The 27856-nt window shown below is 37.1% G+C and overlaps 1 protein-coding gene across 4 annotated transcripts in view; it reads left to right on the top strand.

Annotated features, from left to right (window-relative positions):
• Positions 1–27856, top strand: part of ATP2B1 (ATPase plasma membrane Ca2+ transporting 1) — a 130549-nt gene that overhangs the window by 80146 nt on the left and 22547 nt on the right. For all 4 annotated transcript variants that reach the window (XM_053226590.1, XM_027071116.2, XM_027071115.2 and 1 more), the window contains exons 4-15: positions 3418–3672; positions 3763–3888; positions 7725–7865; positions 10373–10411; positions 11197–11358; positions 13136–13350; positions 15820–16062; positions 17406–17647; positions 20448–20685; positions 25283–25462; positions 26133–26220; positions 26830–26936. In XM_053226590.1, the coding sequence (XP_053082565.1) occupies positions 3418–3672; positions 3763–3888; positions 7725–7865; positions 10373–10411; positions 11197–11358; positions 13136–13350; positions 15820–16062; positions 17406–17647; positions 20448–20685; positions 25283–25462; positions 26133–26220; positions 26830–26936 (2036 nt within the window). The remainder of the gene's footprint in view (positions 1–3417; positions 3673–3762; positions 3889–7724; positions 7866–10372; positions 10412–11196; positions 11359–13135; positions 13351–15819; positions 16063–17405; positions 17648–20447; positions 20686–25282; positions 25463–26132; positions 26221–26829; positions 26937–27856) is intronic.

Raw genomic sequence — 27856 nt, 5'->3', positions numbered from 1 at the left:
GCCCAAATGGAGAATTTTAAGAATGGAATATTTGCCTTATGGTAGAGCACAGACTGAATTTAGATTGTGCATCTCTCTCAGGTGAATATGTTTACAGGGGAACACCTTTGGTTAAATACATTTTTATTGTATTTATACTCCAACTTTACTGAAAGCATAGGACAGTCCTTTTGTAACTTTGATTTTTGCAATTATTTTTTCACTGCAGCTACTCTAAAAATTTGTAACGATCAGCAGCAGGAAAAGGATTTAATTTTTGGAAGTATTTTACTACCATCTGTTTCAAAATCATTCTAAATTTATCTGTAATTTAAGGTAGAACTATATATGAAATGAAATATGGCATCAACTTGTTTCATGTTCTCTTTTGAAATATTTAGTCATGTAGTTCTAAATATGCATGTGAGATTTAAAGCTGAAAATGATATAATTGTCTCATAATTCTTTTCCCCTTAATCTCTGTTGCATTGATCTTTAAACTTTTTTTGGTTGTATACCTTATCAGGAAGAAATATGAGCATATATTCAAAGGATGCATTTATGAATTATATATATGTAAAGCTATCTACATAATGTATGTATAATGTTTATACTTTATAATATGTATAGTTTTAAACATATGCAAAAATATAAACTGAAATGTTAAAAAGATGAAATGAGGTTTAAAATTTTGATGTTTAGTAACCATAAAATATCATTATTGATAGCCTGATTGAATATACATTATTTTATAATTTTGATTTAACCTTGATTTCCCTTGATTTGGGTCTGAGTTTGCTTTATTTCAGAACTTGGTTTTGTTTTTGTTTTTTTAATTTTTTTTTAACGTTTTTTTTTTTAATTTATTTTTGAGACAGAGAGACAGAGCATGAATGAGGGAGGGGTAGAGAGAGAGGGAGACACAGAATCAGAAGCAGGCTCCAGGCTCTGAGCCATCAGCCCAGAGCCCGACGTGGGGCTCGAACTCACAGACCGCGAGATCGTGACCTGAGCTGAAGTCGGACGCTTAACCGACTGAGCCACCCAGGCGCCCCTAGAACTTGGTTTTAATGTTTCTCACAGCTGAAAAGAAACTTACAACATTTTGTAAATCCACATGTAAGAAGTGTACTCACTAATGATATCTTCACTCCCATCCACCAGTTACACAAAATTTTTTTGACATATGACTGGTAAATTCCATCTTCTTTTTAAAATTTTTTTTTTAATGTGTATTTTTGAGAGAGAGACAGAGAGACCGTACAAGTGGGGGAAGGGCAGAGAGAGAAAAGAGACAGACAGAATCGGAAGCAGGCTCCAGGCTTTGAGTTGTCAGCACAGAGACGAACGTGGGGCTTGAACTCATGAACAGTGAGATCATAACCTGAGCCGAAGTCAGACACTTAACTGACTGAGCCACCCAGGTGCCCCCCCCCCCCCCCGTCCATCTTCTGCTTTCAGTGTATTGTTCTTACATACTTTTAGAAAGTATTGCATTTTTACATTTTTAACCAATGAGATCAAACCCGTTGAAATGCTTCATTGGGAAGATAATATTTTAGCTATATTTCAAGTTGGTGAAAGTGGTCAACATGGCATTTCAACTCTCATCCTGACTTGGTCTACCTGGAGTACATCTCGAGTCTTCTGGGCAGGTGGAAGGGGAAGGAGAAACTGTCCTACCACTTCTGTTTCGAACGTTGTAAACCATAAATTCATTTAACTGGTTATTGTGTACAATGGTACGTGGTCATTTCTTCGGCCTGAATGTAATTCAAAGAGAGGTTTTAATATTTGGATGGAGAAGCCAGCACTCTCGATGGATTGTCCAGCCATCTCCTTTGGAGAACATGCTCTTGTACCTATTGATGGCTGAATCCTGCTGATGGTCCTCAGGATTTTGTTTTTTTTGTTTGTTTGTTTTGTTTTGTTTTGTTTTAATCTCATCATTCCTTCCATTTAACCACCACCAGTTGATTTTATTCTAGTCTCTGTCTTCTCTGACCTCATCTGTCCCACATACTTCTCCTGGATTAGTCTTTATTCAGCATCTTTATACTTCACATCATTTCTTTGGCTCATGCACTGTATTCTGGAACATGCTTTAATCGTTTCTAGTATCATTCATTTACTCATTCTTTTCTTCTGAATAATTTTTTTCCTGCTTTACATGTCCTAAGAGAACCACTGATTTTTCAGACTTTTCAGCTCAACCCTCAATAAGAAAGAACTTTAAAGAGGAATGCAGAACCTATTCATTCATGTGAATTTGTAAATACCCAATGGAAACTTTCAAGAAAAAAATGCTTACCTTTATTATATGTATATCCTTTTTATTTTGTTCTGTTTCGTTTTTCAAAATGCTAGTCATGAGCCACTGAATTGATTTTAGACTCCAAACAGATTATAACCCGCAGTCAAAACAGCACTATTTCACTGTTCTTTCTTCAACATTTTTTACCTTAAATTTTGAGTTTTGGGGGGTTCTTCCTCCCTCCATTCTTCTGTAAACTTTTTTGTGCCATAAAGCCTTTTTACTGATTTTAATCTTTCCCTGGAATACTCTTTAATCTTTCCCTGGAATGCTCTTCCTGGAATGCTTTAAAGCGATTATATGGCTAGTTCCTTTTTATCACTTGGCTCCTAGCTCAAACATCATGGACACCTCAGAGGGACCTTCTGTGTTCACACAACCAGTTACTTCCTTTCTTCATTTGATAGCATATCACCGCCCTTTGTTTTCTTTATGGCATTTACCATATCTGAATTTGATTATTTGTTTTATTACGTGAATTCTTCATACACTGTCTGCACCTACCAATCTAAGTATGGGTTTTGTGAGGAGAGGGAGCTTGGGTCTTGTTTACTGCCATGTCCTCAGATCCTAAAATTATGCCTGGCATCTAGAGTAGATGCCCAAATAGTTGGATTGAGTAGCACTTTGCTTACCTTTTCATGTTATGGAAACCAAGTTTTGCTTGTACTCCTGTAAAATTTATACAATAAGTAAGCATGATTCGTGGGTTTTCATGTATATCTTGTCTAACATATGTAATAATTAATAGCATTAACCATTTTTCTCAGTCACTGGTCTACCTGCTTTCCAAATGTTCTCTCCTTTAATCCTCAGGACTCTGGGGTAGGTGGTGTTGACAGATTAAGAACTTGCCTTGAGGCCGAGGTTTAATCTTCCTCAGTGTCCTTATGCTTATCTTAGTGCCCTAGATTGCCTCCCTGTCCTGAGGGTGAGAATCTTCATATGCAGGGAACTTGAAATTGACGTAGTTTGCATTCTTGCCATTATGGAATGCTTTGAGTTCAGTAAGGTACTTAGAGTAAAATTAGCAAGGTATGTAAACATCATAATTAACTTACTGCTTGTCTTTGCCATCAATTCAGAATCTTTTTTTGATAAGCATTTTCTTTCTTTTCATATAGTTTGTGGAGAAGTTTCTGTTGGAGAGGAAGAAGGTGAAGGTGAAACTGGTTGGATTGAAGGAGCTGCAATCCTCTTATCAGTAGTGTGTGTGGTGTTAGTAACAGCTTTCAATGACTGGAGTAAGGAAAAACAGTTTAGAGGTTTGCAGAGTCGAATTGAACAAGAACAGAAGTTCACAGTCATCAGGGGTGGTCAGGTCATTCAGATACCTGTAGCTGACATTACTGTTGGAGATATTGCTCAGGTGAAATACGGTAAGTGAAAAAGAGCAACCCCTTTTAGGTTAGAGGTAAAGTCATTGTAATCTTGTTTACAGTGTGCATTACAGTTGCTCTTTGTTTTAGGTGATCTTCTTCCTGCTGATGGCATACTAATTCAAGGCAATGATCTTAAAATTGATGAAAGTTCATTGACTGGTGAATCTGATCATGTCAAGAAGTCTTTAGATAAGGATCCCTTACTTCTATCAGGTATGAATTGCTTTTGTATCTTTGAACTTTTTTCTCTTCCACTGTCAGCAAACAGTTTTGCCTAAGAGCCTACATGGTGAAGGATTCTGTATTTTATGTTAGCTTCTACCCTTATAATCCTTAGGGAGTTGTTTTGGGTTTTTTTTTCCTCTAAGTTGCCAGAGATATTATTATCTTATTGCCAGAGATATTAGAGGTCTTTGAATCCAGAGTCATATTTTACAAATGAGGAACATGAAAAAAAAAAAAAAATCAAGAGATTTTGAGAGTCAGTGATGTTAGTTAGTGATAAAACTAAAATATAAGCCTGATGACTTCTGTTGTGTTTTCCTGTATTACATTTATTCTTAAGGCCTGTTGATGTGTAAAATTAAAGAATGATTATTTTTCATTGTTTATTTTTGGTAATGTTTATTTTTGAGAGAGAAAGAGAGAGACAGAGCATGAGCCAGGGAGAAGCAGAGAAAAAAGGAGACACAGAATCTAAACAGGCTTCAGGCTCTGAGGTGTCAGCACAGAGCCTGATGTGGGGCTCAAACTCGTGAACAGCGAGATCAGGACCTGAGCCGAAGTCAGACGCTCAACCGACTGAGCCACCCAGTCGCCCAGAATGATTGTATTTTTAAAGCAAATTAATGAACTGTCTAAGGTGATCTATAAAGGATAGGGTTTTGTTGTGTTTTTTTTTTTTAAGGAACCGATAAAATCCTTAAAATTTGTCTAATCCGACTCCCGCATTTAACTGTCAAGGAATAAATCTGAGATAAACTATTTATTGAAGATCACATGGCTAATCAACAGTAGGCCCAGAAGTAGCACCACATGTACTAGGGAGGATTGAATTTGCACACAAGTAGGACATGTTCTGAGAATGAAGAGGATTGGTACAGGTGAGGGCACTATTTGAAATGGGGAGCTGGGTATCAACTTGGGAGGCTCTTGTAACAGTAACTGTGATAGCCTGACCTGAGGTTAATGAGAAATGAAACGGAAGGGATGATGGGAAGATTCACAGGCAGCCTTCTAAAATGTCACGTGAGCTTGTCTCCAAAAGTATGCCAGTTCTTTTACGTTGGATTTCCAGGTTTTTATTCTTAATTTTCTAGTATTCTTTATAGAATTTACAAAATTGCCTGTAGGACAGTTGTTTACATGTGTTTATTAGATCGAATTATACCAGAATTTGGAACAAGCAGAAGGTTGCCTATTTGTCTTCTATTATCATTTTCAGATGTTAGTGGAGGGCTAACATTTTATACAGTCTAAGGAGATTTCTGCTGATTTAACTGTGTAATAACTTGGCAGCTATAATTTTTCAGTTCTTTGTGAATTCTATGTTTTGATTGATTGAACATGGCTTCAATGAAACCAGAGTCACTGTGACAAGAATGAGCTAAGTGAGAATCACAACTTCCAGGTGTATATTTAAATTTAACTGTTACCTTTTGAAGACTGGCAAACATGTGCCTAAAAAGCTTATTGCAAAACATCCTACCACTAAAAATCAGAGTAATTACATATGTATGCATTTATAAACACCATTATAAAAGGGTAGCGTTCCCAATTACAACAGACTTAACTTCTTCAGAAATATCTTGGGATTTTGTACGTACACCTTCAAAATCCTGCTCTACCAAAAACATTCTGTTTAGCCTTTTCTTTACATGGGTGTAGTTGTAATTCATTTCAAATAGATGGAAATATTCTTGGATATGTAAGTATGGTGTATTTAAGTATAACGTATACTCATTTTACTTACTCCTTGCTATACCTCTAAGAAACTATAATTATTAACCAAATAAAAATCTGTAGTTTTTCCAAGGAAGGGAAGCAATCAAATCATACCTTCACCACCGTAGACTGTCTGGACCATGATATTTGGCAACCTGAGATGGTATTCTTGCCATTTTGCCATATATACTGCATGGACTTTTATGTACATCCAGCTCATTTACAAAGTGCTTATTAGCTTTTCAGGTTGATGTTCTTTAACTGAACGTTGGTCCTTTTCTATTTTAACAGAGATTGCTAGTAAGCTTTATGTCGACTCAGGTCCCTAACACACCAAGGGTACCACAAAAACTCTGTAAATTTTCCATGGTTAAGAAAAGACTGAAATAACTTTGCAGAGTCCCTTATCGTAATGTGGGTGGGAAAGTTTTTCTGCATTTATTTCCCTATTCCAAAAATGTAATAAAAAACATAAAATGCATTTATTTTTAAATTTATTCTCATGATGCCATCTCTCACTGCTGTTCTTGGCTTTTTAAATTTAGATTTTTAAAGGCAGTTATTCAGTTAGCCATGGGGATATGACCAGAACAAAAACTGTTTACTTTGCCTGAGCACATTAACTGCCATCATCTGATTACCTGTGGTAAGCAGGAACAGAACATAAAAAATTGAAATCTGCCAAAAGACTGAATTGTCAGAAGAAAGAAATTGTCTTTTACATGTAGAAGTTCCTCATTAAATACTATTTCACTATCTTGAACTTCATTTCTTGTTTCCCTTGCCTTTTCACTGGCAGAGAAGCTAATAATTAGTGAAATATTCAGAATAGAGATTTTTTTTAAAAAGCAAGAAAACCAGAGGCCTAAAAAATTCACATTGGAGAAGTTCCCCAGTAATTAATAGACAAATATAAGTTTATAACTTCTGGAATAAGTACATATGCTTTATGACTTTATTTAACAAATAACCTCAGTGTATTGACTTGGCCTATTAGATGGTGATAGGGGCTATGGAACCTGTCCTCCACATGGTTGTAAACTAGGAGATCAAGGAAATATGTGATAACTATAAAGAAGACTGTTGAGAGTTCAGAAAAAAGAGTTGGTTTTGAAAGCTACTTAAAATTCACAAAAATATTGCAGTAGAGAGATGAGAAGTCTTTTAATTAGTAAGGAAAGATGCAGGGATGTGGATATACAATTTGGAGAACAGTACCCTTTGGAGAGGGTTGGAGAATATGCCCTTTGTCTCCAGACAGGACTGGATTGAATCTTTGTCTTGCCACTTAATAGTTGTGTAACTTTGGGAAAATAGGAATAATAATGCCTAACATCTTGCAAGGTTGTTGTAAGGGATTGTCAGAATACAATCAGTGTTCCCATCCTTGTTCCCAGGCTTTCTATAATGGAATTTTATGTTAGAGTAGTGGATGAAAGTTTGAAAGGTTGGTTGGTCTCAAGGTGAAGACCTTGGACTTAATCCAGTAGGCAATGCAGAATCAAAGGTTTTTGAGCCATGAGACAATTATGATAACATTCACATTTTAGGAAGATTAAAACTGACTTCAGGATGAACTGGAAAGACAGAGACTAGCTGGGAGGCTGTTACAGTAATGTAGACTGGCTGGGATGAAAGCTGGCTTTAGGTACAGGTTTGGGGTTGGGTGTGGTAAATGGGACATTTGTTTTTCTCAGAGAAATGTCAATAATGATCACTGTAATAATTTTATAACTAAAAATAATGTGCATTCCTTGAACCCCCATGAATTCCAGGCAGTGTGCAAAGCACTTTACATTTATTTGTAGGCTTATTTGACTCTCATTGTTTTTATCAACTGCAGGTACTATTATCCTCATTTTATGGGTGAGGAATTGAGGTATTTTAATTTGCCCAATATCACATGGCGATAAATGAGTGGTGGAGTGAGCTTTGAATTCATATAACATGGATTACAGAGTTTAAACCTTAAACATAAGAATTTAGGCTTTATTTAATATCTTATTGAGTTTATCTTGTTACATACTAGATATTAAAGACAATATGACTAAAATTTGAAATATGAAAGTGGGAGGAAAAAATCCATAACGAATTTTCTGTCATAGGTACTCATGTAATGGAAGGCTCTGGAAGAATGGTAGTTACTGCTGTAGGTGTTAATTCTCAGACTGGAATTATCTTTACCTTACTTGGAGCTGGAGGTGAAGAGGAAGAGAAGAAAGATGAAAAGAAAAAGGAAAAGAAAAGTAAGATAAGCAATTTTCTTTGAGAATCGGTATTTGGAAATAAGGGAACTGGTTATAAGGACTGGTACAAAAATTTCACTTCTCTTAGGAAGTTCTGATATGAAAAGTTGTACAAAAAGTTAATTACGCACTGTAGTGCTTTCGAGTGGAGTGGAGTCCTCTCCATTTCTCAGTTTTTCTTCTTGACTTTACAGTCGATCAGGGGCCTTTAGTGACTACGTCAGTCCCCTTTACCATAGCCAGACAAATTCACCATCTCCTTGAACACTTTCATTGGCTTTGTTCTGTTTATTCTTTAGTTTTAGCATCTTTCTATTATCTGACCAGCAAAATGAATTAAACTCTAACTTCCTGTTTGGTTATATTTTCTGCAAATTCATTGATAGCTTTTGGCCTCAGTGAGCTTTTAATCTATTTCAGGTTTTCTACTCTTCACATTTCCCAGTCCATACTTAAGTAGCTGGATTTTGGATATAAGGTGAAGACTTTACTTTGACACCTGTTATGTCTATTTTGTTACATTTAGTCCAAAGTGTTAGATAGGAAGTTTTTAGAAATTTGATCTTGACCCATTGTATCTGCTTGCTATCCCTACAAGTGATCTATCCTCAGCAAAAATTGATAACCATAGTATATGCACAAGGATCTCACAAGTAATAACTCCGTCGTATGTAAGGAGACAGCTCAGAATTACTTAGCTGGGGGCATGTCACTTTTTTGAAAAAGCCCTCCCCAGCCTGCTTCTAAGTATCTGCTGTACTACCCTTTTCTCCCACTCCAGATTGCTCCTCTACAGGTTTTTCTCTTCAGGTTGACAGCAGTTTACTGTGGCTTAACCACTTGGATTTGTTTAATTTTACCTAAGATAGTAAGCCCATATTTCTCTCTTTCACACAAGCACTTTGAGTTCTTCTAAAATAAAAACCTTGCTAAAACCATGTTTTTGATATTTGGATGTTTTGTTCTTTGGGTTTTGTCTTCAGTTTTGAAATTTTTAGTTCAAACAAAAGTGTATCTGAAAAGTGGTGACTGCAAATGAACGTAACAAGACCCTCCTCGTAAGTTCTCCTGTCCCCAGTCTTCATGGCAGCCCTCGCTGTACCTCCCTAGGCTTAAGGTAGAGTAGAAGGCAGTTTAAATGTTGCCATTTACTGAATGCTATGTGCATTATCTCCTTAATACTCCCAGCCATATGACAGAAAGACATTATTCTTTTTATTGATGAGCAACCTGAGGCTTAAAGAGGTTAAGTACTTACTCCAGGTCAAAGATCTAGTAAGTGGCAGATCAGACCTGCTTATTTGGCTCAAGAGTCTGTGCTCTTAACCATACACTGTGCTGCATCCTAATTTATAGGAGTCTGAGGTCAGTGGACCCTGTTTGAAAAGGAAGGGAAGTTTGTATCATGACTTTGTTTATAATTCACCCCACAGTGTCTTTTCCAATAAACGCTATTTTTTCTGAGATCTTTTACCTCTGTTTTTTTGTTAATCCAATCAAAAAATATTCCCAGGAATGAACATCTAACTCATTGTGTATCATTTTTTATTCTTTTGTTTTCTTCATTTGTGTTACTCATTTGTTTTCTTCACAGAACAGGACATTTTTCTATCTGTGGACTTCAGCCCTTCTTCCATTCCCTTGACGGCTTTGGCCGTTACTCAAAAGCGGTTCAGGGTAATCTGTCTGTGTTTCCTTCCTAGTCTGGAATGTAGCCGTCTGGTATCTCTCCAGATTCAGAGCTCGTTGAAAGTAGCTAGATATTCTCTTACTGTCTCCTCATCTATCTTGAGCATCTGTTCCTTTCTGTTTGTTCCACGTTTCCCAGTTTCAAGATCACTCTTCTAGATAGAAAAGTTGGAAGAAAAATTAGGCGAATGGCTCTGCCTTCTCTTTGCCATTTTCAGTATTCCACTGCCTGCTCCGAACAGTAGACTCATTCCCTTCTTGATGATTTTCTTGCTGCAGACATCATCATCTTTCTCTTCTGTCCAAATTTAAGCTAACTTGGGGAATCCCCGTCACTGGTGGCCTCACTGGCCTATTCTTTACATGCACATTCCGGGTTTACTTACTTGCATCTCCTCTGTCTTGTATACCTGGTGTTTGCTATCCTCTTCCTCACAGCTCTCTCGTGTGCCTGTTTTCTTGATGGCATTGCTCCCTCCCCCTCTACCCCTGCTGTTTTCTACTTTCTGAGAATTATATGTGTGTTTAGTTTGAAACCTCTTGTACTATTTCTGGGTTCATTAGAGCATATAAAGGAGTAAAGTCTTACAGAGAATCCAAACAAGAATAGGTGCCCCAAAATGTATTGGGGTACTTCCGGTTGAGCCTGGGGAGTGATTGACCCAGCGGGTCATTACAGGCCAAATGCTTTCTAATCTGTACCAGCACACACCGTGGTGTAACAGTGCCGTTACACAGATGTGGACTGCCTTCGCACAATTTAGCATGGCTGCCTTTATTTCTTTTGGAAAGCTTTAATTCCCATTTTGTTCCTACAGATAAGAAACAAGATGGAGCTATTGAGAATCGCAACAAAGGTGAGTTCGCAAGGATTAAAAGTACAGTTAGCTTGTTTTCATTGTATCCAAAAATGTATCTACCGTGGACTGTATTTATCCAAAAGTAGGAGACAGGTAGCAAGGGCAATCAGTTTATGTTAACTTGGGTTATTAACGCCTCTTCCTGCCAGTGCCTTAGTCATGCTGCCTTTACAATGGTAATAAGATTTTAACTGTGATTTGTGGTAGTAAACTTAGAAAAATCCAGATGTGAGGTAACTCTCAGCTTAAGCACGTCAAGTATTTTAGCATTGGTTACTATATTATTGCCAGGAAAACTGTAAGAAACAAAGTATACAACTTAAATGGTTTTTTGCATTTATTTAGATTTGTAAACACACGTACATTTCTCTATCTGTGTGGTTATACATAACATTCTCCATTATGGTCACACGTGGGCAGGTTTTATAGTGTTTGGGATAAGTCTTATCAAACACAACACAAGGGAAGAGAAATGGTTTGGTGTTTAGTTCTCGGTTTAAGGACTATGTTTCTTCTTATGCCTCATCCCTGTTACCGGCACAACATTCTCAAGTCTGGTATGAAGATTCGCAACCTAGTGTCACTATTGTCTTATTTTCTCTGGCGTACATTTGTCTGTATGCCAGAGAAAGTAAGACATACAACCCTGCATACCCAAAGCTGAATGTTTAAATCTTTTCTAGTTCCTATATGAAACTGATTTGTTTCAAAATTGTTTCAAAATATTAGTAGTTATGGGTGCCTTTAAAATGTAGTGAGGTTATATTTGCTCTTAAATGTAGCAAAAGCCCAGGATGGTGCAGCCATGGAAATGCAGCCTTTGAAGAGTGAAGAAGGTGGAGATGGTGATGAAAAAGACAAAAAGAAAGCAAATTTGCCAAAAAAGGAAAAATCTGTCTTACAAGGGAAGCTTACAAAGCTGGCTGTTCAGATTGGCAAAGCAGGTATGATAAACAAGAAAATACGGTGTTTTGCTTTTAAAATATACTGGCTTTATGCTTGAAAATCGTCTTTTGACCCACTTAAGGCTACAAATCATTGCTTTTGTGAGTGGAAGGGGAGCTAAAAAGTATTTTCACTTTTATCCGCAATATACCAGGTCTTTTGAGTTCTTGCAGATCCTCACAATATCATGGCAGCTTGGGGGGCTCTTACCCCATCTCACGTGGAAAGAGGTGTCCTCTGTCAACCAGCTAATAAGTGGTCGGGTTAGGATTAGTACCCGAGTCTGCCCAGTTTATTCAGAAGCCCATGCTCTCATCTCTGAATTTCTCAGGATTTCTGGAAGCAATAGAGAGAGGGCTGTTAAGATACTCAGTACAGGTACCCAGCTACATTTTAATAAAAAGAAATTTCACCACCCATTTTCTCATCTTTTTACTGACTATGAAAAAAAATTAGGTATATATTTTTCTAAAACTTACAGCTTAGTTAAATTGAATGGATTAGTTGGAGCACCATCCTGCTGAAGCTGAAATTTACTAAATTACTATCTTCACTAGAAAACACCTGTTACGATTTTATTTTTTTAATTTTTTTAATGTTTATTTTTGAGAGGAAGAGAGAGACAGACAGAGTGTGAGCAGAGGAAGGTACAGAGAGAGAGGGAGACACAGAATCCAAAGCAGGCTCCAGGCTGTGAGCTGTCAGCACAGAGCCCGACGTGGGGCCCGAACCCACAAGCTGTGAGATCATGACCTGAGCTGAAGTTGGATGTGTAACTGACTGAGCCACCCAGGCACCCCTAGAAAACACCTGTTACACTCTTTAGGGGGAGAAAAAGCGGAAGCAGAGCTTTTAGCTAAAAACAGAGCATGCCCTCCAACAGTATCATCTGTATGAAAGATCACATGTGGATAAATCAGCATATATTAAAATCACTTAAATTCTATAATTCTGCTTCTTAGGAGTATGTCGGAAAAAGTGAGGTTTTTGCTTCTGTTCTCAATAAGTTTGTTTTCCAATAGCAAATATTTGCTTCCTGTAACATATAGCCGTATGGTAATACTGACTCCATGTTGGGGAAAAGGGTGGATTTTAGATGGTGGTGATATAGGTAGCAGACACTGGGTTGGATTATCAGATGCAGATATGTGGATTTGTCTTATCTTTTAATATTCATTTGTAAAAGGCTAAATAGTCCACAAAATAGGGAAATGGTTTGTAAAACATGATTAACTCTTGGTTTTTTAACTTAATGAAGCACTAAGGATAGATGAAAAAAATAATTCAGAAAATGTATTTTTTTAATAAAAAATAGGGTTGAATGTTTAATTCCAAGTCTCCCCATTGATCAGACTTTTACCAGCTTCTTGTTCAGCATTAAGCAGTTGGCAACATGTAAACTGCCCGCTTATTCTAAGCTTTTGGTGTTTCCTTGTCATTGCCTGTTATTTTGTCTTAGCTTTAGTAGAAGGCTGAAGATACAATTAAGTCTAGGAAAGAATCATAAATGCTTTTCTACCAGTTCTCCCGGGGACAGGGCTAGACTTGGAAGCAGAAATTAAATCTGACAATGCTGAATGATGAGTTAGGTATAAGAAAAAACAAAACAAAAAGGTAACAGTTTATCAAAGAAGTTAAAGTAAGTATTATCTAACCCATGGTAATTCTTCCAGTGGCTAATATGTAATTGGCAATGGGTAGTGTCTGGACTACTGAAATAATCACAACTTTTTTCTTTTCTTTTCTTTTTTTTTTTTTTTTTTTATATACTGAAAGGTTTGTTGATGTCTGCCATCACAGTTATCATTCTAGTGTTATATTTTGTAATTGATACGTTCTGGGTTCAGAAGAGACCATGGCTTGCCGAGTGCACGCCAATTTATATACAATATTTTGTGAAGTTCTTCATTATTGGAGTTACAGTTTTAGTGGTCGCCGTGCCAGAAGGCCTTCCACTTGCAGTCACCATCTCCCTGGCTTATTCTGTCAAGGTAAGCAGAAAAGAGCTAAGTACACTTACTAAGTTTAAAGCCTTAGTTGGTGGAGAAAATTCACATCTGGTTACTCTTTTTCCTGGTTCTGAAAGTAGGAGCTTTCCATAAATTTAGTTTTCCTTTAGAAATGTTGTCACAGGATTCCTCCTCCCCTCGCGCCCCTCCCCCACCCCCCTCTCCCTTTCCCACCCCCCACTCCCCAAGGTGAAGGTCTCTGTTCATCAAGACTTCTGTATTTCCTCCCAGGGCAGCCTGGACACGACACTCAGTGCAACCCTGCTAGGCAAAGTTCTAGTTTAATTTTCACTGTATGATAGTTATGTTGCAAGTCACATTGCCTCCTTTTTCCCATCTGTAAAATTCAAGTGTTTGTCATTCACCTGTGGGACAAGAGCCAAGAGGCTTCTCTCCAAGTCCAAGCTTCTAAGGCCTCCTTGTTTCCACTCTTCTGCCCTCATCACAACACAGCCGAGCTTCCACACAGTAGGCAGACTCCTTTTAAAATATAATCCACCCATGTTATTTCCTTGCGTAAAACTCCAGTGGCTTCTCGTCACACTTAGAAAAATCCAAGCTCACCGTAGCCTGCAGGCCCCAGGCAGTGTGGCCCTGCTGACCCCTCGGTGCTCATCTTGTACCTCTGTCCCTCTGGTCCAGCGTCACCAGCCCCCCTGTAGTTTGTCACATACTTCAGGGCCCAGTCGTTCTTCCCGTGGATCATCTGCTCTTACTTTATTCAGGTGTCTCCTGGTGTCACCTCTGGAAGCTCGATTCTTGTTTTCCAGGTAGAATTCTAAACCTGAGCTTTGACACCTTTGCCAACTACTGTTTACTAAAGTCGTCATCTGGTTGACAATTATTAATTTATTTTTATTAGTTTTATATCTTAAATGGAAATGGTGGATTGGATTTTTAGAAAGGTTTAGTTTGGATAATTTTGATCTTTCAAAATGACTTTGCAGGTAAAATTATACTTAATGGAAGAATGCTTCTGTTGTCAATTTTCTGATGTTAATTAGCTCTTCTCCTTAAGCAGTAGTGATGGTGATGAGCAACAGAAGAAACAGTTTCAGCTTTAGCGCTCTGATCTTCAGTATTCCAGCATGCTTTGCAATAAGCCTATTAGGATAAGAATATTTTGCTTACTGTTTGGGTTTATTTTCTTTTCAGCCATTTAACTTCTTCCGTTTCAAAAATAAAATAGTAAACGTTTTCAGGGTGATGAAGTGTAATCATCTATTTGTCCTGTTTTTTGATATTTTGAAATAATTGGGGTAAATAAGTTTTAGATGATCATTTTATCAGTACTGTCAGTTCATTTTGATAGTCACCAATAACATTAATTTTTCAGTTGATCAAAAGATGTAGGCAGAATTTACATTTCTTTAATAGAAAATGAGTAAGAGCATTGTAACTACTGTTCTTTAGGCTTTTATTAATGGTTTAGCCCAAATGTTACCAATTACTGCTCTTTTTCACGGAGCTGTGTCGTATTTATGGATGCTTTGTTAGTACTTTGCAAAATGAAACAACTTTTTTTCACTGTAGAACTTAGTTTTTTTAGTATTAATATTTGCATCAATATTAATGCAAATCGTAAGTAATTTCAGAGGGTACACCTTTTTCTTCCCCATTTTTATTTCTTCCAGGAACCAGTTCTTGCAGTATCTAGCATGTTAGCAGTCACAGAACATACTTGGTGAAACAGCTCTGTGTGGTTTTTAACCCATTCTTCATTTTTGAGAATGAAATATCAAGCATTTTAATTCGAATGCCTTTTGGGGCTACTGTGAAAACTCTTGGTTGTTTAGAAAGTGTGTGTTTTTGTTCGTGTAAATTAGAGGAGGAGATTATCCTAAGATGAGAATACCAGGTGTCTAGTATATGGAAAGGATAAAAAAGACCCACTCTGGTTTTGATCTGTTATGTCAATCTATCAGAGTCAAAAGAAGGGAAAAAAAAAAAATGAGACAACTGCGTGCCCACAGGCTCTGTATTTTAACTGATAAAGCTACTTTTTCCTTGGTGATTTATTTTCCACTTTGTAAGGAGACTTAATCCTTAAATGTAATATATTTTTTACAAGGTTGTAAGTACCTTTGTACTTGGGAATACAAATTGTCAATGCTCTTATAATGTGAAGACACTTACAGAGGCTGTTGGGGGCATATAGTCAACATGATTTGCATATGAGTACAGGTATCTGTATTCATTTACCAGATTATGTTATATAGTGGTAAAAAAAAAAAAGATTGAAACCACAGAAAACTGGTATGCTCTTTAGCTTTATTTGAATAGGTCAAACATACTAAAATTCTTCCAGTTGGTGCTTTATACTGTGTATTTGTATGTAGCTGGGAGTTTTTGTTCTTATTTTAAAGCATTTTACAATTTTGTGTAATGAGGTGATTAGTTTTGTATGTAGCTTAACTAGGTTTTTGTTTTTGTTCTTTTTTGTCACCATAGAAAATGATGAAAGACAATAACTTAGTAAGGCATCTGGATGCTTGTGAAACCATGGGAAACGCTACAGCTATTTGTTCAGATAAAACAGGGACATTGACAATGAACAGGATGACAGTTGTTCAAGCTTACATAAATGAAAAACATTATAAAAAGATTCCTGAACCAGAAGCTATTCCACCAAATATTTTGTCCTATCTTGTAACAGGGATTTCTGTGAATTGTGCTTATACATCAAAAATATTGGTAAGGTTTCTTTAATAATTAATTTATATATGAAAATTAATTTTTAAATGTGTAATGATTAGACTATATGTAGCTCTTCAGACCTACCCTTATTATATATAAATTGAAGAACTGAATTATGTTATGTTTTTAAAAGTCATGTGTTCAGTTAATATAAGTTTCTTTGATACAATTTGTATTATGAGTAAGATCTGTTGATGGACTTCTATCTTCTATTTACTTGTATTTTCCTCCTATGTTTTGAATGTCCCATGTTTAGAAACTGTCAAGACTTATAACCAGAGCAAGTTATTAATTTTAAATTCTTACTAAGCCTATTTTGTGAAAGTCCAGATTATCTTACTGTAGAATTTTCTAGAGAAAATTTTGAAGCCAGATTTCAACTGAGTATGTTTTTATATATGCTTGCCATATGCTCTCTTTGCTTTCTCAGTAGATCCTACCCCTGAGGTCATCCTTAGACCTTTTGAAACTAACTCAGTAAAGTAATTCTAGACTTTGTGCTGCCTTAAAATAAAATATTTTTAACTTTGCAAGTTAAAAGTCTTATTTACAACATGAAGTATGAAATTGCTTGAGTTGGTATGTGTTCTATTGATTTATGGAGGAAGACCATGAACAAAATTGATATTGCAAGTTGTCTAGTGAAGATATGCATGAATTAGATTATTGGACTGAAAAGTTATGGGATCTTGGTTCTGGATCTAGCTTTGCCTTTTACTAGCTAAAAGTCCGAGCTTCACTTTCTTCAATTGTTAAGTAAAGGCTATCACATCTGCCCTTATTAGTGCAGTGGCAATTATATAAGGTGGTATTTGGGAAGATACTATGAAGAAGTAAAGCTTTTATGTATGTTTAAGGCAACAGTGCTCTATTTTAATGCATTACTTTTATTTTAAGTTAAAAAACTTGTAAAGTAGACCGAATTTTGAGTTAATGTAAATGTTCAATGAAAACAGGAAGAGAAAAGGAAAGGAATTAAAATTTATGAAATCCCACTATGTGTCAAGAACCAACTGTAAGCTTTACATGCCTTATCTCACTTAATTCTTGGGTCATAAGTGCACCTGTTTTCCAGATGCTGAAGCCAAGGACCACAGCAGTGGGGTAACTTGCCAAAAATTCACATAGCTAGTAACTGGCAGGGCTGAGATTGGAATTCATGTCATTCTTGCCCCAGAGATCCTTTCTACTGTACCTTTTTGTGTCCCTCTTTGAAATGCTGCTATTAGAAGTTTCCTATATAATTTTGTTTTAGAATGTCGCATTCTATTTTACATTATAAATTAAACTGTCATAGAGAAACAAGATGATACTAGCTTCTAAACCTTTTTCTCTTATAGCCACCAGAGAAAGAGGGTGGATTACCTCGTCATGTTGGTAATAAAACTGAATGTGCCTTGTTGGGACTTCTTTTGGATTTAAAACGAGATTATCAGGATGTTAGAAATGAAATCCCAGAAGAAGCACTGTACAAAGTCTACACCTTCAATTCTGTTAGGAAGTCCATGAGTACTGTCCTGAAAAATTCAGATGGAAGTTATCGAATATTCAGCAAGGGTGCATCTGAGATAATTCTGAAAAAGTAAGAGTAAAATGCTTAGATGAATAAATTGCTCACTATAGTTGCTTTATGGAATACCTACTATGTTGCTATTGTTGCTATTTCATTTTTTTGTGAACATCAGGCATTTGATAGGACCTCAGAGCTTTCCAGTATATTTTAACGGTATCTAGATACTTGCCCATGGTGTTCTGCCATTTTCATACTTCAGCTTCTTTTATTTCATAGTATTTTTCTATAGGGAAACTCTGCCCATTACTTTCAATCTGGTGGACTTTATAAAGTAAACCTTGCTCTTTGTTTTTAGACATGTTGATTCCGTGGTTATAGAGGATCATGAAAAATAAAAGCCTCCTGGGAAGAAAAACTCAAGTTTACATCTTCAACGCAGCATTGTAGATAGTGAACTCGAAAAATGTGATGGATGAATTATAGATTAGTTTTTAGAACAGCAAAGCATTAAAACTAGTAGATCTTGAGAATTCTCCAATCAGGTTTCATATTTATGCTGCTGCATTGTCATATTTAAATATCTCCTGTCATTTTGAGTCATTATCTTTCTTTTTTATTGTCCTTTTACAGAGCAGTAGTTTCAGTTTTGACATTACACATTTATGTATAATTTCTCTGGTGTTTATATGTTATTACAGGTGTTGCAATTATTTTGGTTTCCTTTATTCCAGAGAGAAGTAGAGAATTTAAAACCAATTTTTTTTTTTTTAATTTTTTTTTTTCAACGTTTATTTATTTTTTTGGACAGAGAGAGACAGAGCATGAACGGGCGAGGGGCAGAGAGAGAGGGAGACACAGAATCGGAAACAGGCTCCAGGCTCTGAGCCATCAGCCCAGAGCCTGATGCGGGGCTCGAACTCCCGGACCGCGAGATCGTGACCTGGCTGAAGTCGGACGCTTAACCGACTGTGCCACCCAGGCACCCCTAAAACCAATTTAAAAGCAGCTTTGGAAAATTAAAGCTCATTTGAAATTATAACGTTTAAAAAATTTTTACTTTTAATTTGCTTATGTGTAGATTATAATCCAGCATTAACCTTAATGAATACTTGACAGATTGTACTCTAACAAGTTTAAGAGACAGGTCTGTAAATAAATCACTGAAAAGGCAGCATATGACAGATAGGTACAGTTTTAGGATGAGTTCATATTCTTAAGAAGGATGTGACACTTCGTTGTTTTTTAAAGAAATCTCAGAAGTAGGATTAACTTTAAGAGTCTTTTATTCCAAACATGTGGCACTTTAGAAAGGTTTTGGCATAAAGTAAGAGCACAAAGGGAAAGGAAGCCACATCAAAGGGAAGGAGGTGGGAATATGCTGGCCATATTGGGGAGGTATCTAGGTGCACAGTTCAGCTGGGTAATAATGGGTTTTGTGACACACACACCACGTAGAGCTTTCTTCCCTTAACTATACACTTGGTTATCTGATTTCAGTATGAAAGTTTAGAAATCTGTCTCATCCATGGCTTGCTGAATACCAGATAGGTGGTACAGGGAGGTTTTTGAATCAAAACCGATCAGGCTTTTTGACCACCAACTCTGCAACGGTGAAATAAAATGATGCATGTGAACCATCTAGCTAGGAGTCTGATAGATAATAAGTATACAGTAACTAGTCCTACAGTGATATTTACATTTTGTCATGGGGCTCTTACACCTTAGGCTGAGCAGTAAAAAGGAAGTGGGCCAGCTGATGTAACTGGAGTATGTTTTCCATCATCAGGAAGTGGGGGGGAAAGAAAGGATGGACTGGAGACATATAAATTAAATTAAAAAGCTATTACAATAGCTGTAGCTCAAAGTAAGAGCCTGAAGAAGGCAGTAGCAGGGGGAACAGAAAGAAGAGGCACCATTCAGGAGGTACCATTCAGGAGACTGTTACAAGGACAAACAGGAGACTCAGGAGCTGATCATATATAAGTGGCGAGGAAAAAGGAAGTGTTCAGGTGAGATTTAAGATTTACATTGAAATTACTGGGCTGACGTTGATGTTAATATTGAAAAGGCAGCGTTTAGACTTGCATGCAGTAGATTTAGGTGTTGGTACAGCATCTGAATGGAGTTCCCGAGCAGTGATGGAGAGCTTTGGAAAACCATCAAAACAGAAGATGTGGATTTGACAGTCACCTGCCTAGAACAGGAGGAGGTCGCATCACCAAGGGAGAGGAGCAGAGAAAGGAGTCATGAAAAATAAACTTTAAATAGGGAAGTACATAGTGTGACCTTTATTTACTACATAATTAAAAGTTTGTAGTTAGTGTCACTGAAATTGAAACTATTTTGGCATTATCTCTCTCCTTCCAATAGAATGCTTATTTTAACAACAAGTTATTTTTTTTCTTTCATGGTTAAAACAATATAGGTGATGAAACAACATCTCAGGTAAGGGGTTGATTGAACTTGGCTTTTTACTTTAAAAGAAGAATATTTGTGAATTTTTTTGTTAAAGTTAATGCCTCATTCTGTACCAGAATGGACAGGTGTATCGTGTATTCTCTTCTGCCACTAGGGGTTCTTTGCAAAAATGTAAAAGCCTTGCGTTTCCAAAAGAGAAGGTTTAGAGAATATCTAGAGTAACTAATAAAGTGGAGAACTATCAAATGAGAACCATAAAAGTTTAGAACTGTTTTTGTAAAGGGGAGGGTGAAAAGTGAATGTAATTTAAGTCTGTAGAAATACAGCATACATAATTTCTCTAAATTCCAGTTGTCAGATCCCATGATTTCTAGCCCTTCCCATTCACTTACGTGGCATTAACCATTATTTTTGTTAATTATTGATGTTTGGATTCAACATTTCCTTTTAGGTGTTTCAAAATCTTGAGTGCTAATGGTGAGGCAAAAGTGTTCAGACCAAGGGACCGTGATGATATTGTAAAAACAGTGATTGAACCGATGGCTTCAGAAGGCTTGAGAACCATATGTCTTGCGTTCAGAGATTTCCCAGCAGGAGAACCAGAACCCGAGTGGGATAATGAAAATGATATTGTCACCGGCCTTACGTGCATTGCTGTTGTGGGGATTGAAGACCCTGTGAGACCCGAGGTGGTGAACCGTTCCGTGCTCTGCATGTGCAGAATCTCTCAACCCCAGGGCATCTAGGCACTGACTACAGCCACTTTTCTAGTAACCTTCTTGGTGTTTGTGATTTAATTTTTTTTTCTGTGTCAGTCCAAAAGGTGAAGAAAATATAGTGCTTGTGATGCATATGCTACCTATGTATAGTTTTTTTCTTTTTAAGTTTATTTATTTTGAGTGAGAGAGAGAGAGAGAGATGGCAAGGATGGGCAGAGAGAGAAAGGGAGAGAGAGGATCCCAAGCAGAGGATCCCTCTGCTGACAGCACAGTGCCCGATGCGGGGCTTGACCTTACACACCACGAGATCATGACCTGAGCTGAAATCAAGAGTCAGATGCTTAACCGACTGAGCCACCCAGGCGCCACCCCCCACTCCCACGTACAGTTTTTAATTAGACTGCTTCCCTTGAGGATCTTACGTACTGATAGCACCATAACTTAACACAGTACCTTGAACTCAGTAGGTTTTTCCAATCATATTTATGTTGAATAATAGATGCATTAAATTATGTGCTTTCATAGTTTGTAGACCACCACTGCTCAATAGAACTTTCTTGTGATGATAGAAGTTTTCTAGATGTTCAACACAGTAGCCACTCACCACATGGGACTTACGAGTTTTTGTAGTATGGCTAGTACAACGGAAAAACACAATTTTTAAGCTTTATTTAATTTGAATGGAAACATCTTGTTACCATACTGGACAGCATGCATCTCTAGACTTTGTTTCTCTTCTTTTTATTTTAAAGTTTATTGAGCAACTGCTGTGTGCCAGTCACTATGCTAGGGTACTATAGACATAAAGATTTTTGAGATTTGTTCCCCGGCCTCAAAGAAGTCACTCTTGGGTGGGAATGAGCAAACACGTAAACAACATGAGCCCCAACTTTGTCTAAAGCAATAGCATCTTTTTATTGAATTCTTACTGTGTGCCAGATACTGTGCCACCTGCTTTACATGTATTATTTCATGTTCACCTCTATTAATTATTACTCTAATTTGACAGATGAAAAAAAGTCAAGGTGTGTAGAGGTTAGCTCTAGACCATAGACTAATATGTTCAAATTTTGGCTTTGTCTAAAACACATGTTCTTAAAAGACCACTATGCCATATATATATATTCTTTAATATTGAAAATGTTTCTTTTTTTAAAGTTTATTTATTTTGAGAAGGGTGGAGGTGGGGGAGAGAGAGAGAGAGAGTGAAAACATGAGCAGGGGAAGGGCAGAGAACGAGGGGGAGAGAGAGAATCCCAAGCAGGCTCCTCACTGTCAGCAGCACCCAATGTGTAGAACCAAGTACTTCTTTAGGAACTAGAAATACTGCAGTAAACAAAATTGTCATGAAGTTTATATTCTAGAGAAGTAAGGAGGCCAAACAGACAAAATAATAGGTACTTAGTATGCCAAGAGAAAATACATACTGTGAGGAATAAGGCTTGGTCCCCACCCTCAAAGGCTTTATATTCTGACTGGCATGTGGGGGTAGTTGGGAGGGTGATATCAGATAAGACAGTTACAAGTGTGAAAAGAGCTACAAGGGATAGGCACAGGGTGATGAAATAGGTAACTGAGAGAGACCACGTTAAGAATGTCTGAAGATAAGACATTTGTATTGAGATCTGATGGCTGAAAGTGAGCCTGCCATTTTAATAGTTGTGAGAAGAATATTCCAGGCAAACGGAACCAAAAATACAGAGAGGCCTGATGGTGAGAAAGTCTTAGCCATTTCAAAGATAGAAAGGAGGCCAGTATGGCCAGAAGTATGGACAAGAAGGGGCAGGTAGGATTATCTTTGGTCTTATAAAGACAATAAGGGTTCTGAATTGTATTCTGAAACTCAGTGGGAAGTAATTCAGGCTGGGAAGTGACATGATTTGTGTTGTTAAGAGACTATCTTGGGTACTGTGTAAGAAACAGAGGAGGTGAAGCAGGGAAGCCGGAAGATTATTGCAGTGATCGCAGGCAAGAGATGGTCATGCTTAGCACTTCACATAGTGTGGCAGGGCAGATGAAAAGAAAAGGATGATTTCAAAGTAAATGGAGGTAGAACCAATAGGAATGAATCTGTTGGGTTGGGATATACTGTTTTTGACATTGTTGAGGTGTCTGAAACATCCAAATGTATGTCATGTGGGCATTTGGACCTAGTAGCCTGAAAGTGGCCTAGGCTAGGATATCCACATGAGGGGTTCCCAGAGATCTCCTGGGGAAAGTATAGCTCTACAATTAGATGCCCTATAGAGGACAGTCTGCTTGCATAACAGGGTGATGGTACTACCGGTGGAATAAGAGAGTCAGAAACAGCCTATATAGAGATCAAGGTAAATTCCATTTGGGGTTTTAGAGTTTCAAATGCTTATGAAATATACAGGTGGGTAATGTTTCCCAACCTTTGGTCAAAGGGAAACCAAAGTTTTATACATGGATTTATGCCTTAAATCTTACCTAAATGTAGTATTAAATCAGGTGTCTACAACTTTTGTCCTTTGGAAAATATATGGCTTTTATCATGCTCTTGGCATTGAGGTTGATGGGAGAGTTTCATCTTTTTTTAAACATGTAAGTGGCACTTAATTTTTTTAGTATCACCAAATGAGATGGGTACTTTTAGACTAAAGTGAGACAACGTGATATACAACAGCTTTCTCTTGGTGGGTATTCTGGACTGTGCATTTCTGATATAGAGAATTTTGATAAATTAGGTATCTAGAATAAATCCAGCTTTATTGCATTTGCATAGGTTCTCGAACGTGGTAATTGGCTTCTCTTCAGTTTCCTATCTCTAAAAGTGGAGGTAGTCTGTCAGCTTTGAGTGGAAGTATTTGGTGTGGTTAGTGGGCCATCAATAAATGTTAGTTTGTCCTTGTTAAATATTATTTGCCACATCTTTTTAACCTGAGAGCAACTTCTTCCTCTTATTCGTTGTCTCCCTATTTCAAATGATCTTGGGATAGCACCCAATCAGTGAGTTCTTGGGTAGACAATCTTGAGTTATTTTTTTATCTCCAATAAGATATCCAAATATATATTACATTTATACAGCAAACCAATGTTTTCAAAATCAAATTTTGATTTCTTTTTTAAATAGAGGTATGCACTATACAAAGACACAATTTTGTGTAGATAGGCCATGAAAGCTGCTTCCAGAGACATTACATTTAAACTGTATTTATAAAAGAAATCATAAACTGTCAGCCTGCAGAGCAAATTTAGCCTTCAGTCAAATTTTCCTTGGACCGTGTGTGTGTGTGTGTGTGTGTGTGTGTGTGTGTGTGTGTGTGTGTGTGTTTAAAGAGTTATGTATTGAGAGAGCATACACAAATCGAGGTTTCTGTGTTCTCTTGAAGTTGTAGGTTCTATCAATATTAGATGCTTACTCCACCATAGTGAAAACAGGCTGGAGCGGAATCTCTCTCTCATGAGGCATTAGTTTGGGGTTTGTAACTGTGAGAGTGTTTTCCTCATTTATGTTACCCACATGGCTCTGTAGGCATTTGCATTTGCATCTGCATCCTCTGCTCTAGAGGGATCAGTATGGATTTCCTGTTAGAGAAGAGTAGGGAAGGATTTTGTAGGCAAAAGGAATTGCTAGAAGCAGAGACACAGAAACAACATATAGATTATTCATCCGTCAAGTTGTGTAGTAGAGGAGAATTGTAGATAAACTTGAAAACTATTCTGAGGCTCAAGTGTGATACTTTATTATACTAAGAACTTTGTGGCTTATAGTATAATAGTAGAGGAATCGTCACATAATCTTAAGAAAATCTATTAGAAGAATAATTCTGTCAAGTCTATCAGATGTTTTACAGGAGGAACAAACGTAGACAAGGATACCAGGTAGAGGGAACAAGGTGCAGGGAAGGTTTGAGGTAGAATCCACAAGATTCCCTGTCCTTTAAAGATGGATAGGATAAAGGAGATGGAAGACGTCATGATGATGGCCCTTAGGTTTCTGTTAGATACATAGGTTTAGGAAACATCGTCCCCTTTTTGGACACCCAAATTCCAATGTCCACTTCTCTGATGGAATTATGAACCCAGCACTCACAATGAGGTGGGAGAAAAATGTAAATTTGAAAGTTATTAGCACATACATGACAGTTGAAGTTACAAGAGTAGGTAAAGTCATCCTTAGAAGATAAGGAGTGGGGGGAGCGGGGGGCGGGAAGTGAGCCACCCATACTATACTCTCAAGAATACATCAGCATTTTGCTGTGGTGTGGTCTGGGCAGTAAAGCCAGAAAGGTGGAAAGCCAACCAGAAAAGAACTGCATAATGGTTGGGGAGGGGGAGCATTTTAAGAAGGCTTTGGTAAATAAATAATGCAAACCTAAAATAGAATCACAACTGAAAATGAAGCCTGAACTAGGACTGTGGCAGTAGAAGAGGAAAGAAGAGGTTATTGGGAACAAGTGAAGAAATACTGAATATATTGAGATGAAATTTAAATTTTCATTATCTGTGGGACGATGCAGTAATGCATTATGCAGTGGGTTTCCCCCCCCCTCGGAAATATTAATTTTCTTTCATAATATGATTTTTTTTCTGTGTAAACCAGGTACCAGAAGCAATAAGGAAGTGTCAGAGGGCTGGAATTACTGTGCGGATGGTCACTGGTGATAATATTAATACCGCTCGGGCTATTGCTACCAAATGTGGTATTTTACATCCTGGGGAAGATTTTCTATGCTTAGAAGGTAAAGATTTCAACAGAAGAATACGAAATGAAAAAGGAGAGGTAAGGACTGTTTTTTGGTTTTTGGTTTTTTTTATGTTGATAAATTTTTCATACATTAGGAATTTCATTCAACAAATAACATACTGAATATGCACCATGTGTTAGGTATCACCATGAATAAATGCAGCCTGCACCTGAAGCACAAAAACACTAAAATTTTAGGATTTCATGATCTGGAGATTTGTCCTAAAGGGACAAAAAAGAGCACTTCTTTTTTTCAGTCTAGGCCAATTTCAGAAGTGTATGTGTAAGTGAGTGTGGGAGAAGGAATTTGAAAGGGTTGATAACGGAGTATATTTTAGGGCACCTCAAACTCTTCTGAGCTTTTTATACTGTGCTAAGGAGTTTTCATTTTCATAGACAGTAGGAAGATTTTCTAATTTTGATCATATACAGTAGCGGTTCTCAACCTTGAGTATGCATCACAGTGACCTGGAGAGTTTTTTAAAAACCTTGACTGCTAGGCCCCAACCCAGAGTTGTTATTTGATAAGATGATAGGCTTGGTGCCTTGTTCAAAAATTTGCATTTCTGACAAGTTCCCCGGAGTTGCTGATGGTTCTGGTCTGTTAACCATACTTTTGAGAACTGCTGATACATATGCCAGATTGCTAATTGGGGAATTATAAAACTAGATTTGGGTGCATTTTAACTGTCATAAATATTTATAGATTGAGCAAGAGAGGATAGACAAGATTTGGCCAAAGCTTCGAGTACTTGCAAGATCATCTCCTACTGACAAACATACACTGGTTAAAGGTGAGTAGGTTTTACAGTTATTTCACAATTTCTTAATAACAGAAATGTGTTCTCCTTCTGAAAATAGTAATAGATACTGAATAATAGATTTATTGACTCTAGGATGTTGTCTTTTCCAATAAAGTCTAAATACATTTCCTTTTTATTTTTTTATTTCATTTAATGTTTGTTTATTTTTGAGAGACAGAAATAGAGCATGATTGAGGGAGGAACAGAGAGAGAGGGAGACACAATCCAAAGCAGACTCCAGGCTCTGAACTGTCAGCACATAGCCTGATGTGAGGCTTGAACTCACGAACCAGGAGATCATGACCTGAGCCGAAGTTAGACACTTAACCCACTGAGCCACCAGGCACCCTAGGAATATATTTCCTATTCACACCTTTGGTTAATTGTGTTTATCTTCAGTAAAACAGGATATTGCTCCTAATGTAACCTTAGTTTCTGGACTTGGTCCTTGCCCAGCGTCTCAGCAGTTTTCATTTCTCTATGTGTGTTTGTTTCTTTTTAACTTCAGGTCTGTAAAACTGGCTGGTCAGGGTACTCTGCAGAATCATCTTATTAATTAAAGGGGATGTTTTTACAGCAAAAATATTACTTTTGTTTCAGGTATAATTGACAGCACTGTCTCAGAACAACGCCAGGTTGTAGCTGTAACTGGTGATGGTACAAATGATGGCCCAGCACTAAAGAAAGCCGATGTTGGATTTGCAATGGTAGGAACTTACCTGTTTAAGTATTCAGATATAATTTACTGGCTGAGTTGTTTGTTACTAAATTGCTATTGATACTAAACTCTGTACCTCAAGATTTGAGTCAAAGTATGTCTCTAAATTGATATATAAGTCTGAGTAGTTTGTAACTGCATTTATTTGATGCAGTGAAATCTGGCTAGAAGGTGACTCTTGAACACTTATAACATCATGCATTTACCTTATACTCTGCAAAATGTATATATGTATCTGTCATCTGATCTGAACCTTTCAGCAATCCTCTTGAGAGACAGGCTTTGAACAGATGAGAGAGGGAGTGTGCATGTGTGTGTGTGTGTGTCTAAGTTAAAAATATGATTTGAGAATCTTCCACTCAACTGAAAATGTCTGTTAAAGAGTCACTGAATCATCATTTCATATATAATAGCTATAATCCTCTTTCAATTGGAAAAAATGTACTTCCCTCCCCCACAAGTCTTGGATTTAGATTTGATTATTTAAAGTGCTAGAAAATCTCAATTATTTCATTATTATTTTCTTTTACTCTAGCCATAATACTGATAGTGTACTGATTAAGTATTTACTATAAAATTGCTATCATGAAATATATGTACTACATAAATGTTTAATGATTGATAGTAGGTTTTTCATATCTTTGAATCAGTTTCTTCCTATGAACCTTCATAGCCATTGTATAGGTATTAAAGTTTTTGGGGGGCACTTGCCCCCTCCAGGGGAATTTGTGATGGGAATTACGTGCCTCATTATCTTTCTAAAATATGGGAGACTTGAATCGTGAAGCATAGTCTGGCCCTACACGTTTCAGATACAAGATTATATATGTGTACCAATGTTTATTTGTGTAATTCGTCCCCCTGATATTTTGCTGCTAACATAGGGGTTTAGCAGAACCATCACCATGG

This window comes from Acinonyx jubatus, chromosome B4 (assembly GCF_027475565.1).
Source record: "Acinonyx jubatus isolate Ajub_Pintada_27869175 chromosome B4, VMU_Ajub_asm_v1.0, whole genome shotgun sequence".
NCBI classification, from domain to species: Eukaryota; Metazoa; Chordata; class Mammalia; order Carnivora; family Felidae; genus Acinonyx; species Acinonyx jubatus.
The sequence above is the reverse complement of the archived record's forward strand: the minus strand, read 5'-3'. Positions and strand labels throughout refer to the sequence as shown.